Source organism: Hyaena hyaena, unplaced genomic scaffold, assembly GCF_003009895.1.
Source record: "Hyaena hyaena isolate Hyena2069 unplaced genomic scaffold, ASM300989v1 scaffold_398, whole genome shotgun sequence".
Classification (NCBI taxonomy): domain Eukaryota; kingdom Metazoa; phylum Chordata; class Mammalia; order Carnivora; family Hyaenidae; genus Hyaena; species Hyaena hyaena.
The window spans coordinates 766,068-778,769 of NW_024081032.1; the positions used below are offsets into that span (position 1 = coordinate 766,068).

The window sequence follows — 12,702 nt, forward strand, 5'->3', positions numbered from 1 at the left end:
AACCGACTGAGCCACCCAGGCGCCCCACTCTCAGCCTCTTTCTCTGCCCCTCCCCTACTTGTACACACACACACACACTCTCTCTCTCACAATAAATAAATAAACACTAAAGGAAAAAAGAGTGTTGCTAGGTGACTTACTCAGAGAATAAGATGTAAAGGTGACGGATTTTAAGAAGAATTAGCTCAGCTCTGGGCTCTGTCCTACCTTTCAAGGCCTGCTTTGTTGGTCTGGACACCAGGGATGGGCCAGGTATCTTTCATGAACAGGGGACTCCACTACTTATCAATGGCATGACCTTGGACATGTAGTTAAGCTCACTGTGCTTTTGTTCCCTCCGCTTTAAAATGAGTGATACCATAGTGCCTACTTCATAGAGATGGTGTGAGGATTTCTTAAAGTACACAAGTGGTGCGTACAGAGCAGTGCCTGCCACGTAGCAAGTACTCAATAAGCACTACCTATTTAACGTCTAGGGGGGAATCAGAACTATAATTTAAACTGAAAGAGATTATAGCAAAGATCATTTGTCTTCCTCGAAAGCTCTGGTACTTTGAATCAAATACGCTCACCAGATGACATGAAGAATACATTCGTTCATTCAACACGTACTGAATGCCTGTTGAGTGCCACGGGAGGGAAACGGGCCCAGTTTCCTTCTTTCTTACGGAGCTCACAGTCTAGGAGAAGAGGCAGGCAGAATGAAAGGTGGGTGCTGTCTGTAATCACAGATTTGATGAGTGTAACAAAAGTAAAGGACAGAGAGTGTACAACAGTGCAGGTCACGTTACTAGCACTGCTAGTGCATTAGGATACCCCCTTTCCTCCCTTCCTCCCTTCCTCCCTTCCTCCCTCCCTTCCCTCCTTCCTTTTGCTCCAGTCAATGAAGGGGAAATGTTATTGAGGCCCCAGGGCCTTGGGCTTGGGCAGGAGGCCGCCCTGCAGGCAAAGGAAGAGCAGTGAAGGGCCTCATTTGACCTTCTTCTTGGGGAGCAAGTTATTGGTGTGGCCGCACTTCTTGCCACAGTTGACTGCGCGGGGGTGCAGGCGAGCATAACACTTGCGGCAGATCATCTTGTCGCAGTTGTTTCTGAGCCAGCTGGCGGAGGGGAGGCTCAGTGACACTGCCCGCAGGAGAAGCACCAAGGGCAGGGTGGACTCCTTCAGGATATTGTAGCCTGACAGAGTACGGCCGTCTTCCGGCTGTTTGCCAGCAAGAATCGGATGCTGCTGGTCAGGTGGGATGCCCTCCTTGTCTTCGATTTTGGCTTTGACATTCTCAGTGATGTCACTGGGCTCAACCTCAAGGGTGATGGTCTTGCCCCTTAGGGTCTTCACAAAGATCTGCATCCCTGCGTCTGCTGGCTCATGCGGACAGTTCCGGGCTGTCTTCTCTGCTACCGGGACGCCCGCGGCTTCCCACACCAGACCCTGGTGTGGCCCGAACCCGCAGCGCCACTGCCTGTCCCACTACAGTTTCTAATTGCAGCTCACCTATTGCCTATGCTTAAGAGGAAGGGAAGACCAGGGGTACCTGGGTGGCTCAGTCAGTTAAGCGTCTGACTTCGGCTCAGGTCATGATCAGGTTTGTGGGTTCGAGCCCCACATCGGGCTCTATGCTGACAGCTCAGAGCCTGGAGCCTGCTTCATATTCTGTGTCTCCCTTTCTCTCTGCCCCTATAATATTTGCTTGTTCTCTCTCTCTTTCTCAAAAATGAATAAACATTTAAAAAAATTTTTTAAAATAGGAAGGGATGATCAGCCCCTCCCAATCTTCTTCACTCATTTACCCCTTCACTCATGAGTCATCAGCAAACATTTGCCTGATGCCCTTTGGAATGAGGCTGCTGTCCTGGGCTCCGAAGACACACGCACACAGGAGTAAGACACGCTTCTCCAGCTGGGAGGTTTACAGCAAAGTCAGGGAGAGACCAGGATGCATCTACAGCAACAGCTCCTCCTCCCGCTGGCTCTCCTCCCTGAGAGGGATCGTGAAACTTTGATGAGTCCATGAGAGAGGCAGCTAAGCACCATTTCCGCTGGCCCGGATTTAGCATCAGGATGATGCCGCAGGGACTGAAGGCACAAACTTGCTGCTTTGGCTGAAAGGGACTAACAGTCATGGGGGGCCTTCTCCTTGGAGGCCCGAGGGAGAAGTTAAAGACCCCTGAGGAGGAGGCAGGGGAGGAACACAAGAAGCCAGATGGTGCTCGCCAGAGACTTCCCGAGGAAACTGAGTGTGAACAAGCAGCCGTGCTGCGGTGGAGATATGTAGCACGGCTTGGAAAATAACAACTGTTTCAGAAAATTGGAAAGGCATTAACATGCTGAGAAGCCGATCCTGATGCGCGGGAACCAGGGCCTGCGCGGCAGTCACAGGGACTGTGACATTTGCCCTTCTCTTGGATCCTGCTGCCAACAGCAGCGACCAGCCAAGCAGTAGAATTAAAAAAAAAATTTTTTTTAATGTTTTATTTATTTCTGAGAGAGAGAGAAAGAGAGAGAGACAGGGTGAGCAGGGGAGGGTCAGAGAGAGAGAGGGAGACACAGTCTGAAACAGGCTCCTGGCTCTGAGCTAGCTGTCAGCACAGAGCCCAACGTGGGGCTCAAACCCACGAACCGTGAGATCATGACCTGAGCCAAAGTCGGACACTCAACCGACTGAGACACCCAGACGCCCCCCTAGCAGTAGAATTAATACAACCTGTGGGTTCCACTTTTGTCTCTATTCAGGTTTTCAGTTGCACCATATTGAATGCCTTCTGAGTGCTAGGCACAATGCTTGGTCCTATGGGTAGATACGGGTTCCACTGGCTTTTCAACACCCCCAATTCCTTTGGGTACCTGTTCCTTCCCTGTCCAAATCATGTGATGCCATGGGGTCATCCATTACAGGTTCATATCCTCCTGGTCATGAGATGGTCATGACATTCAGACTTGATCATTCTTTATTATTTTTTCTAATGTTTATTCATTTTAGAGAGATAAAGCATGAGCAGGGGAGGGGCGGAGAGAGAGAGAGAGGGAGACACAGAATCTAAAGCAGGCTCCAGGCTCTGAAGTGTCAGCACAGAACCTGACACGGGGCTCAAACTCAGAAGCCGTGAGATCATGACCTGAGCTGAAGTCGGAAGCTTAACCTACTGAACCACCCAGGTGCCCCAGACTTGATCAGTCTACCCCTTTCCCTGGTGGCCAAGATTGGTCTTGGGGTGGTCATGTTAGACCAGACCTGAGCTGGACTAGTCAGAGACTTTTTCCAACCCAGGTGTGATAGCTTTGTGGTGAACTACTGTACTGAACTGTATTTCCCAGGATTCCCTTTCCAGTATGCTTTCAGACAGGGCGGGCTATAAGAGACATTCTCTTGCGAGATGTGAAGGACAGAAGGGAAGCAGTAGCCATCTTGCAGCATATATATACCTTCTCCCAGTTATTCACTCAAACACTAATTTGGGTGCTACTATAGAGGGATTTTGTAGAGATAGCTAAAGTCCTGACCAATTGACTTTAGGTTAGGGACATTATCCTTGGTTGGTCTAACTTAATCAGTTGGGAGTCCTTCAAAGAAGGTTTAGGCCTTCCCTGGACAATAGCTCATATCCGTGCCTGTGTGTCCAGCCTGCTTCTGAATTTCCCTTCTAAAAGCCTGCTCTCTGGATTTCTTATGGTCTTAGCTAGCCAGCTCTTCATGATAAATCTCTAGTGTGTGTGTGTGTGTGTGCATCTGTGTGTGTCTTACTGATTCTGCTTCCCCGGTTGAACCCTGACTGGTACAACAAAAGGCAGGGTTTTATGTTTGGGTTATTATTACAGTCTGCTAGTTGCCCCATGCATCTATTTTCTTCTCCCATTATACTAGAACTTTTCGCTTTTCATGGCCACCCTGAGGTTCAAAAGTCAGAAAGTAAGTATTGACCCACCCAAGAGAAGTAAGAAGAAATAGCCACAGAAAAATTTGCACACTAATATTTGTAGCAGTTTTTTCATTGTAGCTAAGAATTAGAAACAAACAAACAAAAAAAAGCTAACTGTGCATCAAATAGTAAATGGGTAAATGGACCATGGACATCCATATATTGGGGTTAATACCGAGCAATAAAAAGAAACAACCACCATTCACAATACAACATGGATGAATCTCAAAAGCATTCAGAAGCTAAGCGAAAGAAACCAGTCACAAAAGGAAGGCCACGTATTTGCAAATCCTATATCTGATAAGAAAACTGCAGCCAGATATATACATGCCTCTTACAACACAAAAATAAAGACATGAGACTTAATGGAAAAGTAGCCCCCCCCAAATCTGAATAGAGATGTCCCCAGAGAAGATAACACACATGCCAATAAGCACATGAAAAGATGATCAACATCAACAGTCATTAGGAAATGCAAATTAAACCCACAATGAGATACTATCTTACTCCTACTAGAAAGGCTAACATTAAAGAAGACTAACAATAGCAAATGTCCACAGGGATGCTGAGACTGAGAATGGAACTTCTGTGAAATGAGTACCTTCCCCAAGGCAGAAAGAGGAAGTGGGTTTATCAACAGAGAGAGGAGAAGTAGGAGATCCTTCATATTTCAGAAGAGGAGAGACTCTGGAGAAGTCCACAGGCAGCTGCTTCAGCAGCTGCTAAGTGGTAAAGGAAGGTCCAGACCAGTAAACAGGGTCATGAACCAACCACGTCATCCATGTCCCGTAAGAGAGCCGGGCCACACCACTGTGACTTGCAGGCTTGGGTTGCAGAGTGGGAAGAAGAGCTTGAAGAAGTAGTAGGCATGAGGCAAGCTCTGGAGGAAGACCTGGATGTATTGCTGGGTACAAAGGACCTCCCCAGAGCGAGTGCATTGCAGTGGGAAGAGGCTGAGAGCCCAGGAGGATGGGGTGGGCTGGATGAGGAGGTGGGCCTGTGGTCCCTCCCCCAAGCTACCACCCTTTCTCCTCCTTCTCCAGTAAGAGTGGGATAACAGACATCTTCACTCAGGATATTAGAACAGTTAGTTTCTCAGGCTAAAAGCCCGTAGTGTAAGAACAATGATTGTAATTGATTTATTGTGAGTGTAATTCATTGGATATAAGCATAAAATGGTCTTATTCTTTCTAATAACTGGCCCTGGATAAAGTTCCTGTTGAGCCCGCCCTTTCTCACTATGGGCCAGGTACCTTGTTACCCCATTTTGACCACAACCTATTAGCTTCCATCATTCTTGGTTACTAAAATAATTCAAAGATGGCATTTAAAATTCAATCTTTATCATTAAAATGTCTTTATTCTTGAACTAGGGTGGAGGTTCTTCTTGGAAAACTGTTCAGTTTCACTTCCTCCCCTGAAAATCATTCAGCTCTGCTACCAATACCTGTCATCCATCCATTCTCCAGATGTGGTGTCTTATTGACCTTGAAATGTCCCTGGCTTTCATGCTTTTAATAAACTTTGAGCTCCTTCATAACGATAGAAACCACTGGGCACCTCTTCCATAACCCACGACAGCCACAAATGCTCATTTCATAACCCAGGTTGGGCTCCCTAAGAAGCAGTGTTGCCAGATAAAATATGCCAACTATACTTACTAGAATATTTTTCATTGTTCTTCTGAAATTCAAATTTGCCTGGTAAACCTGTGGCTTTACTTGCTACATCTGGCAACTATAATAGAAGCAAACTCTGAGGTAGAGGCGTGCATGCGGAATGTTTATCGGGGAAGTACTCTGAGGGTTGATGCCTGTGGGAGAGTGAAGCCAGCGGGGTGGGCAGAGAAAGAAGTTGGACTGAGATGCCATCACAACAAAGCTCTCAACTCACCTCTCCAGGGTGCTCTGGAGCCAGGATGACACTTCGGAATCGCCCTGCATTGAGGGGAAGGTGGCTGGGGCTTCATACTCCCAAAATGACCAGTCACTGGATGTGGGCTGACCCTGGAAGGTGTGACCTTGGGCAGAGCAGTGTCCTTCAGCAAGGTCAAATCTGGTATGAGAGGCTCAGCTGAGAGCTGTAAACTGCCAGCAAGTCCAGCAGATAGAAGTTACACCTCTATCAAGTGGACACCAGGTGCCATTGGAACTCATCATACCGAGCTTTCCAGTGGATCAGACAACAACCAGCAGCAGAAGAATTTGAATTGTCCTAAGGGCGAAGGGCAAGAAGCCAAAGTAAAGATGAAAATAAACAAAAACAAAAACAGAAATCTGCACTATAACAGATTGAACTAAGTTTGTGAGGGAAACAATGGTTTTGTTTGAACACACCCTCACCTATGATATCGTGGGTATAAAATGTGCACAGTTTATTTTATTTTTTTAAAATTTTTTATTTATTTCTGAGAGAGAGACAGAGAGACAGCGTGAGCAGGGGAGAGTCAGAGAGAGAGGGAGATACAGAATCTGAAACAGGCTCCAGGCTCTGAGCTGGCAGCACAGAGCCAGACGCGGGGCTCGAACCCATGAACTGTGAGATCATGACCTGAGCTGAAGTCGGATGCTTAACCGACTGGGCCACCCAGGCGCCCCTGCACAGTTTAGTTTAAAAGCTATTAGCCTAAAGTGCCTGTACAGTGTTAGAACCTCTTCACATTTAACACTGGGGCTCTGTGAGAATCCTTTCCCTTTAACATAGGTGTGTGTGGAGCTCACATTTTGGAAGCGAGGCTCTCAAGCTCATTGGGTGTCGTGGTCCTGCTCCCTGGGGCAGTGTCACCCTGCCCTGTCCTGCGTCCCACCCACGCACTGTCCCTTCCTCCGGCTCCTTTCCACGCCCCCCCCCCCCCCCCCCCCGCGTGGGTAGGGCTGACTTCCGACACACCGGACACTGCTTTGGCTGGCCTTAGCTGAGGTCTCCGAGGCGGGGCCTCCCCCTCTGGTGGCCTGGAATGCCCCTGCTCTGCCTCCTACATCCCTTCTGGCTCAGCAAATTCAGCCCCTCACACCCACAGCCGCACCCAGGCCCTGTCATCACCAGGCTGCCCTCGCAGACACCCCGCACTCCATCAGCCCACTCGCTGGCCACAAACCCTGTTTTTCCAGGCCCCTCCCTCCCTCCCCCGGGCTGTTCTCCCTGCACGGCTGCCTGCGCTGGGTCCCTCCCTACTCAGCACCTCAGCCCCTCTCCCACCAGCTTCCTCACCCCTCTTCCTCCATCCCACCCACCTGGGGCTTCGCACCTGGGGCTGCTGGACCAATGCCCACAAGATGGCGCTGCAGAGTCAGACNTTGGAAGCGAGGCTCTCAAGCTCATTGGGTGTCGTGGTCCTGCTCCCTGGGGCAGTGTCACCCTGCCCTGTCCTGCGTCCCACCCACGCACTGTCCTTTCCTCCGGCTCCTTTCCACGCCCCCCCCCCCCCCCCGCCCTTAACCCTAGGTTGGCTGTTCTCCCAAAGCCACTGGGTGGCCCTCTTCTTCCAGAAGGCTCCTACTTGCTCTGGTCCCAATTCCTCCTGCCCGGCGCTCCCCCACCTTCTAGCCGGTGACTTCACCTGCTGCCTCAAGGAAGACGAGGAGGTCCTCAGAGGAGAACACCTCAGCTTTCTGCTGCCTTCTCAAGCTCACGCACATCTCTCCATTCTCCCCTCTTCCCCTGGGTCTCAGAAGAAGATGGGGCCCTCCCTGTGAGAGAGTCCTCCTTCCGTCTGTGGATTCCAACCCCCTCTCCTCCCACGTCTGTAGGCTCCTGCTGGCAAAGGTTTCTTCTCTTACCAGATCACTTCCTTTCTGCTGGCTCTGTCTATTCTGATGTATAAACATACTCAAGATCCTCCACGATTTTAAAAGAAATTACCAACTGATACTAACGTTCCAAGAAGTATCACCAGGTCTCCGTCCTGTTGGCATTTCGATTACCTGAGAATAAGCCACACGTAAAGTTCCCACTTCCACATGCTCCGCCTAGAGTCCACGTCTCTCCTGCCCCAACCACGTGGCTGCAATGCCTACATGGTGACCCTCTTCCGTCTCACTGGGCCTCACTTCAGTTCTTAGCTCTGCTGACTGTTCTCTCCTTCAAACTCGTCTCAGACTGCTCCCCGGGCATCTGACACCTTGGTGTTGACAAGGGTTCTTTTCTCTGTCCTTTTTTCTCCTCCCTCTGCTCATGCTCATCTCCCTGCAGTTTAATCCCTTCCGAGCAGGCCCATGACTCCCAAAGCATCACCCCCCTCCCCCCAGCCAGCCCTCTCTGGGAGCCCCAGCCCAGATCCACAGCCACCTCACAGACAGGGCCCCTGAATTTCCTGGGTGGAGGGGGGTTCCTCAACCCATCACAGCTAAACCCACACAGCTTCTCTAGAAAAGTCTGCAGGCTAAGTGTGTACCGCCTTCTGCCAATGGGCGTATAACCAGAAACCCCAGAAGTGTATTTGATTCTCCCTCCTTGTCATTCTATATCTAGTCTGGACAGAACATGAGTATACAAGACACCTGGCAACACCCAAGGGCAAACAGGATTAAACTTTGAGTTTCTTAAGCAATATTCCTACGTTACAAGTTGCATCTGAGCACTCACTAGCGGTGTTTGTTTGTTCCTTTATTCTTTCCCCCATTTGTTTATCCAGTCACAGACCAGAGCTGAGTGTCCTTCAGGACCACTACTGTGCTCAGTACGGCCTGGAGTGGCGGGGGGGCGGGGGGAGGTGACTGCTACTGGGTACAGAGCTTCTTTTCAGGGTAATTAAAAAAAAAAACATTGTAAAATTAGACTGTGATGGTGTTTGGACAAACCTATACATTTACTAAAAAACATTGAATGGTATAATGTGTGAGTTATACCTCAATTTTTAAAAAAAAATTTAAAATTTATTTTTGAAACAGAGAGAGACAGAGCATGAGCAGGGGAGGAACAGAGAGAGAGGGAGACACAGACTCTGAAACAGGCTCCAGAAACTGAGCTGTCAGCACAGAACCCGATGCGGGGCTTGGACCCACGAACTGCGAGATCATGACCTGAACCGAAGTCGGACGTTTAACCGACTGAGTCACCCAGGTGCCCCCTATACCTCAATTTTTTAATTGGCTTACCTGTCTTTTAATTTTTGAGTTGTAAGAGTTATTGATATATTCTGAATACAAGTTCTTTATCAGATATGTGATTTGATAATATCCTCTCCCATTCTGTAGGGTGTCTTTTTACTTTCTTGGTGGTATCATTTGCAGCACCAAAGTTTTGAGTTTTGATGGTAGTTCAAGGTATGTATGTATGTGTTTATGTATTTATTGTCACCTATGCTCTTGAAGCCATGTCTAAAAAACTATTGGCTAATCCAAGGTCATGAAAACTTAGTCCTAAGATTTCTTTTAAATATTTTATAGTTGTAGTTGTTTTTCGTTGAGGTCTAGGATTTTGTTGATTTTGTTTATCATGTGAGATAGGGAATCCAACTTTACTCTTTTCCCCATTGAATTGTCTTGGCACCCTTGCTGAAAAATCTGTTGACTGTAACTGTATGGATTTATTTCTGGACTATCAATTATATTCCATTACCGTATGTATCTATCCTTATATCAGTACTTGATTACTCTTCATCTTGATTACTTTTTGTTATAGGTCTTAAAGTTGGGAAGCATGAGTCCTACAATGTTTTTCTTTATTTTTAAGGTCATTTTCTCTATTCTCAGTAGCATGAATTTTCATATGAATTTTAGGATCAGCCTGTCACTTTCAACAAAGAAGCCAGAGGCCCTAGAAGATCACACAAAAGAAAACCTACGTGACCTTGGGTATGGTAATGACTTTCTAGATACAACAACAAAGGCATGAAATAAATAATTGGTAAACTGGACTTCATTAAAAGTAAAAGCTTCTCTTTTGTGCAAGCATTAAGAGAATGAGAAGACGAGAACAAACTGGGAGAAAATATTTGCAAAAGACACATCTGATAAAGGACTATTACACAAAATATGTAAAGAAATCTTAAAACTCAACAATAAACAAAAATAACCCATTTTTTTTTTTTTGGTACTAAGCCAAAAACCTTAACAGACACCTTGCCAAAAATGATACACAGATGGCAAATAAACATAGGAAGAGATGCTCCACTTCCTTTCTTTCTCATTAGGGAAATACAAATTAAAACAACAGTGAAATACCACTACACAACTATTAGAGTGACCATAATGTGGAACATTCACAAAGCCAAATACTGGCAAAAATGGGGAGTAACAGGAACTCTCAATCACAGCTAGCGTGATGCAAAATGATACAGGCATTTTGGAAGACAGTTTGGCAGTTTCTTACAAACTAAACATACTCCTATCATACAATCCAGCAATTGTGCTTTTGGCATGTACCCAAAGGAGTTGAAAACTTCTATCTATACAAGATACACATGGATGTTTACAGCAGCTTTTTATTTTATTTTATTTTATTTTATTTTATTTTATTTTATTTTATTTTATTTATTTAATATTAATTTATTGTCAAATTGGTTAACATACAGTGTGTAAAGTATGCTCTTGTCTTTTGGGGTCGATTCCCATGGTTCCTCACTTACATACAACAGCCAGTATAGCAGCGTTTTAATAACTGACAAAACCTGGAAGCAACCAGAAATATCCTTCAGTACATGAGTGGCTACATAAACTGTGGTACATTTAGATAATGCAATATTATTCAGTGCTAAAAACAAATGACCTGTCAAGCCAGGAAAAGACTTGGAGGAACCTTAAATACGTATTAGTAAGTGAAAGAAGCCAATCCGAAAAGGTTACAAACTGTATGGTTCCATCGGCATGACATTTTGGAAAAGGCAAAAATAATGGAGACAATGAAGAGATCAGTGGTCATCAGGTGGCGGGGTAGAGGCGGGAAGGCACAAATAGATGGAGAGTGGAGGACTTTGAGGGCAGAAGAAATCCTCTTTATCATACTCTAATAGTACATACATATTATTATACATTTGTCCAAACCAGAGAATGCACAATACCAAGACTACACCATGATGTAAACTATGGACTTTGAGTGATTACGAGGTGTCATTGTAGGCTCATCAGTTGTGCCAAATGGACCACTCTGGTGATGGATGTTGATAACGGCAGAGGCTATGAGTGTGGCAGGGAATGTATGGACAATTTATGTATGTACCTTCACCTCAATTTCACTGCGAGCCTAAAACTGCTCTAAAATTTGTTCTAAAAAAAAAGAAAAAAAAAAAAAAAGGAACCATGAGGAATTTGGTAGGTATTGTATTACAGGTGTAAATCAGTTTAGGGAGTATTACCATCTTTGTAATATCAAGCCTTCCAATCCATGGACGTCTTTCTATTTATTTAGATCTTTAATTTTTTTCAAAAATGCTTTCTAGGTTTAAGTATACATGTATAGTACTATTTTGTTAAATTTATATTTAAGGAATGTTACATTTATGTCTAAGTATGCAATTGTAAATGAAGTTGTTTTCTTAATTTTATTTTCAAATTGTTCATTACTAGTATACAGAAATGCAAGTGATTTTTGTACATTGAGTATTTTTATAATGAAAGAGTGTTGGATTTGGTCGAATGTTTTGTCTGTGTCTATTAAAATAATCATATGGTTTCTATCCTTTATTCTATTAATATGATTTACTGCATAGGTTGATTTTTTAATATATTGAGTAGTCAACCTTGCATTCTCAGAATAAATTCTGCTTGGTCATGGTATATAATTCTACATCATGTGGCTCAATTTGATTTACTAGTGCTAAAATGTTTACATCTGTATTGAAAAGGGATATTGGTCTGAGTTGGCTTTCTTTTTAATTTGTGATGTCTTTGGCTGGTTTTGGTATCAAGTCAATTCTGTGGCATTCTGGCCAAAAATGCATAACTTGGACTCAATCATGAGGAAACATCAGACCTACAGAAATTGGGAGTGACTCCACAAAATAACTGGCCAGGGCTCTTCAGAAGTGTGAAGGCCATGCAAGATAAGGGGAGCCAAGAAACAAGCCACAATAAAGGCAACTCAGTTGACGTAGAACTAAATGCAAGATGTACTTTCAAATTAGAAACTGGAACACAAAAATGACATCAGTGGGACAATTACTAAAACTTGAAGTAGGTTACGTAGATTAGGTAATAGCATTGGATCAATGTTATTTTCCTGACATTGGTAACTGTACTATTTCCTATAAAATGTTAACACTTGGGGACTTATTTTTCTAGTTTCACAACTTTTTTTTTATGTTTGAAATTATTGTGAAATCACCAAAAGGAATTTTGTGTATGAAGTATGTGTATGAAGTACTTTTGGTTCAATGAGGGAAAGAATGTTTGAGAGTCAGGGAGACATGATAGACAAGGCCTGGTGTCCAGTATTTCTGGCATCTGCAAGTGGCTGAGTGTTTCTGGAACAAGAGTGTGGACAAGGGAATGTGACCAATGGAAGTGAGGATATCCAGAAGGCCATGGGAAGTCCTGGGATGACTGGACAGAGATGTAATCAGATGAGATTTTTTTGGGGGATGATTTGGGAAACCAGCAGAAACGGATTGGTGATGTGGGAGACAAGAAGGAGGCTAAGGGAAGAAAGTGATAGAAAAGGAAAGAAATACAAAGATCCTATGTGAATTTGCAGAGAGAAATTCTTTTGCACAAAGGTGTTATAGTCTCTGTGGTTTTATTGTAGATTTTTAAAAAATCTAATATTGGAAAGAAAGACCATGGTGATGCCTGCATCTACAACAATAACAATCTTCGACCCACAATTCAATCTCAGAGAATTTTGGAAT

General features: G+C 44.9%; 1 protein-coding gene across 2 annotated transcripts; it reads right to left on the minus strand.

The window, feature by feature from the left end:
* Positions 1 to 969: 969 nt before the first annotated feature.
* LOC120245021 (ubiquitin-like) lies at positions 970 to 1,353 on the minus strand. Of its 2 annotated transcripts, XM_039251882.1 has the most exons (2): positions 1,251 to 1,350; positions 970 to 1,163 (listed from the first exon to the last, which is right to left on the minus strand). In XM_039251882.1, the coding sequence occupies exons 1-2, from the start codon at positions 1,348 to 1,350 to the stop codon at positions 970 to 972; spliced, it is 294 nt and encodes a 97-aa protein (XP_039107813.1). The 2 variants fall into 2 exon arrangements, with proteins under 2 accessions (XP_039107813.1, XP_039107814.1); XM_039251883.1 differs by having other exon boundaries at positions 970 to 1,353.
* Between the last annotated feature and the right edge of the window lie 11,349 nt (positions 1,354 to 12,702).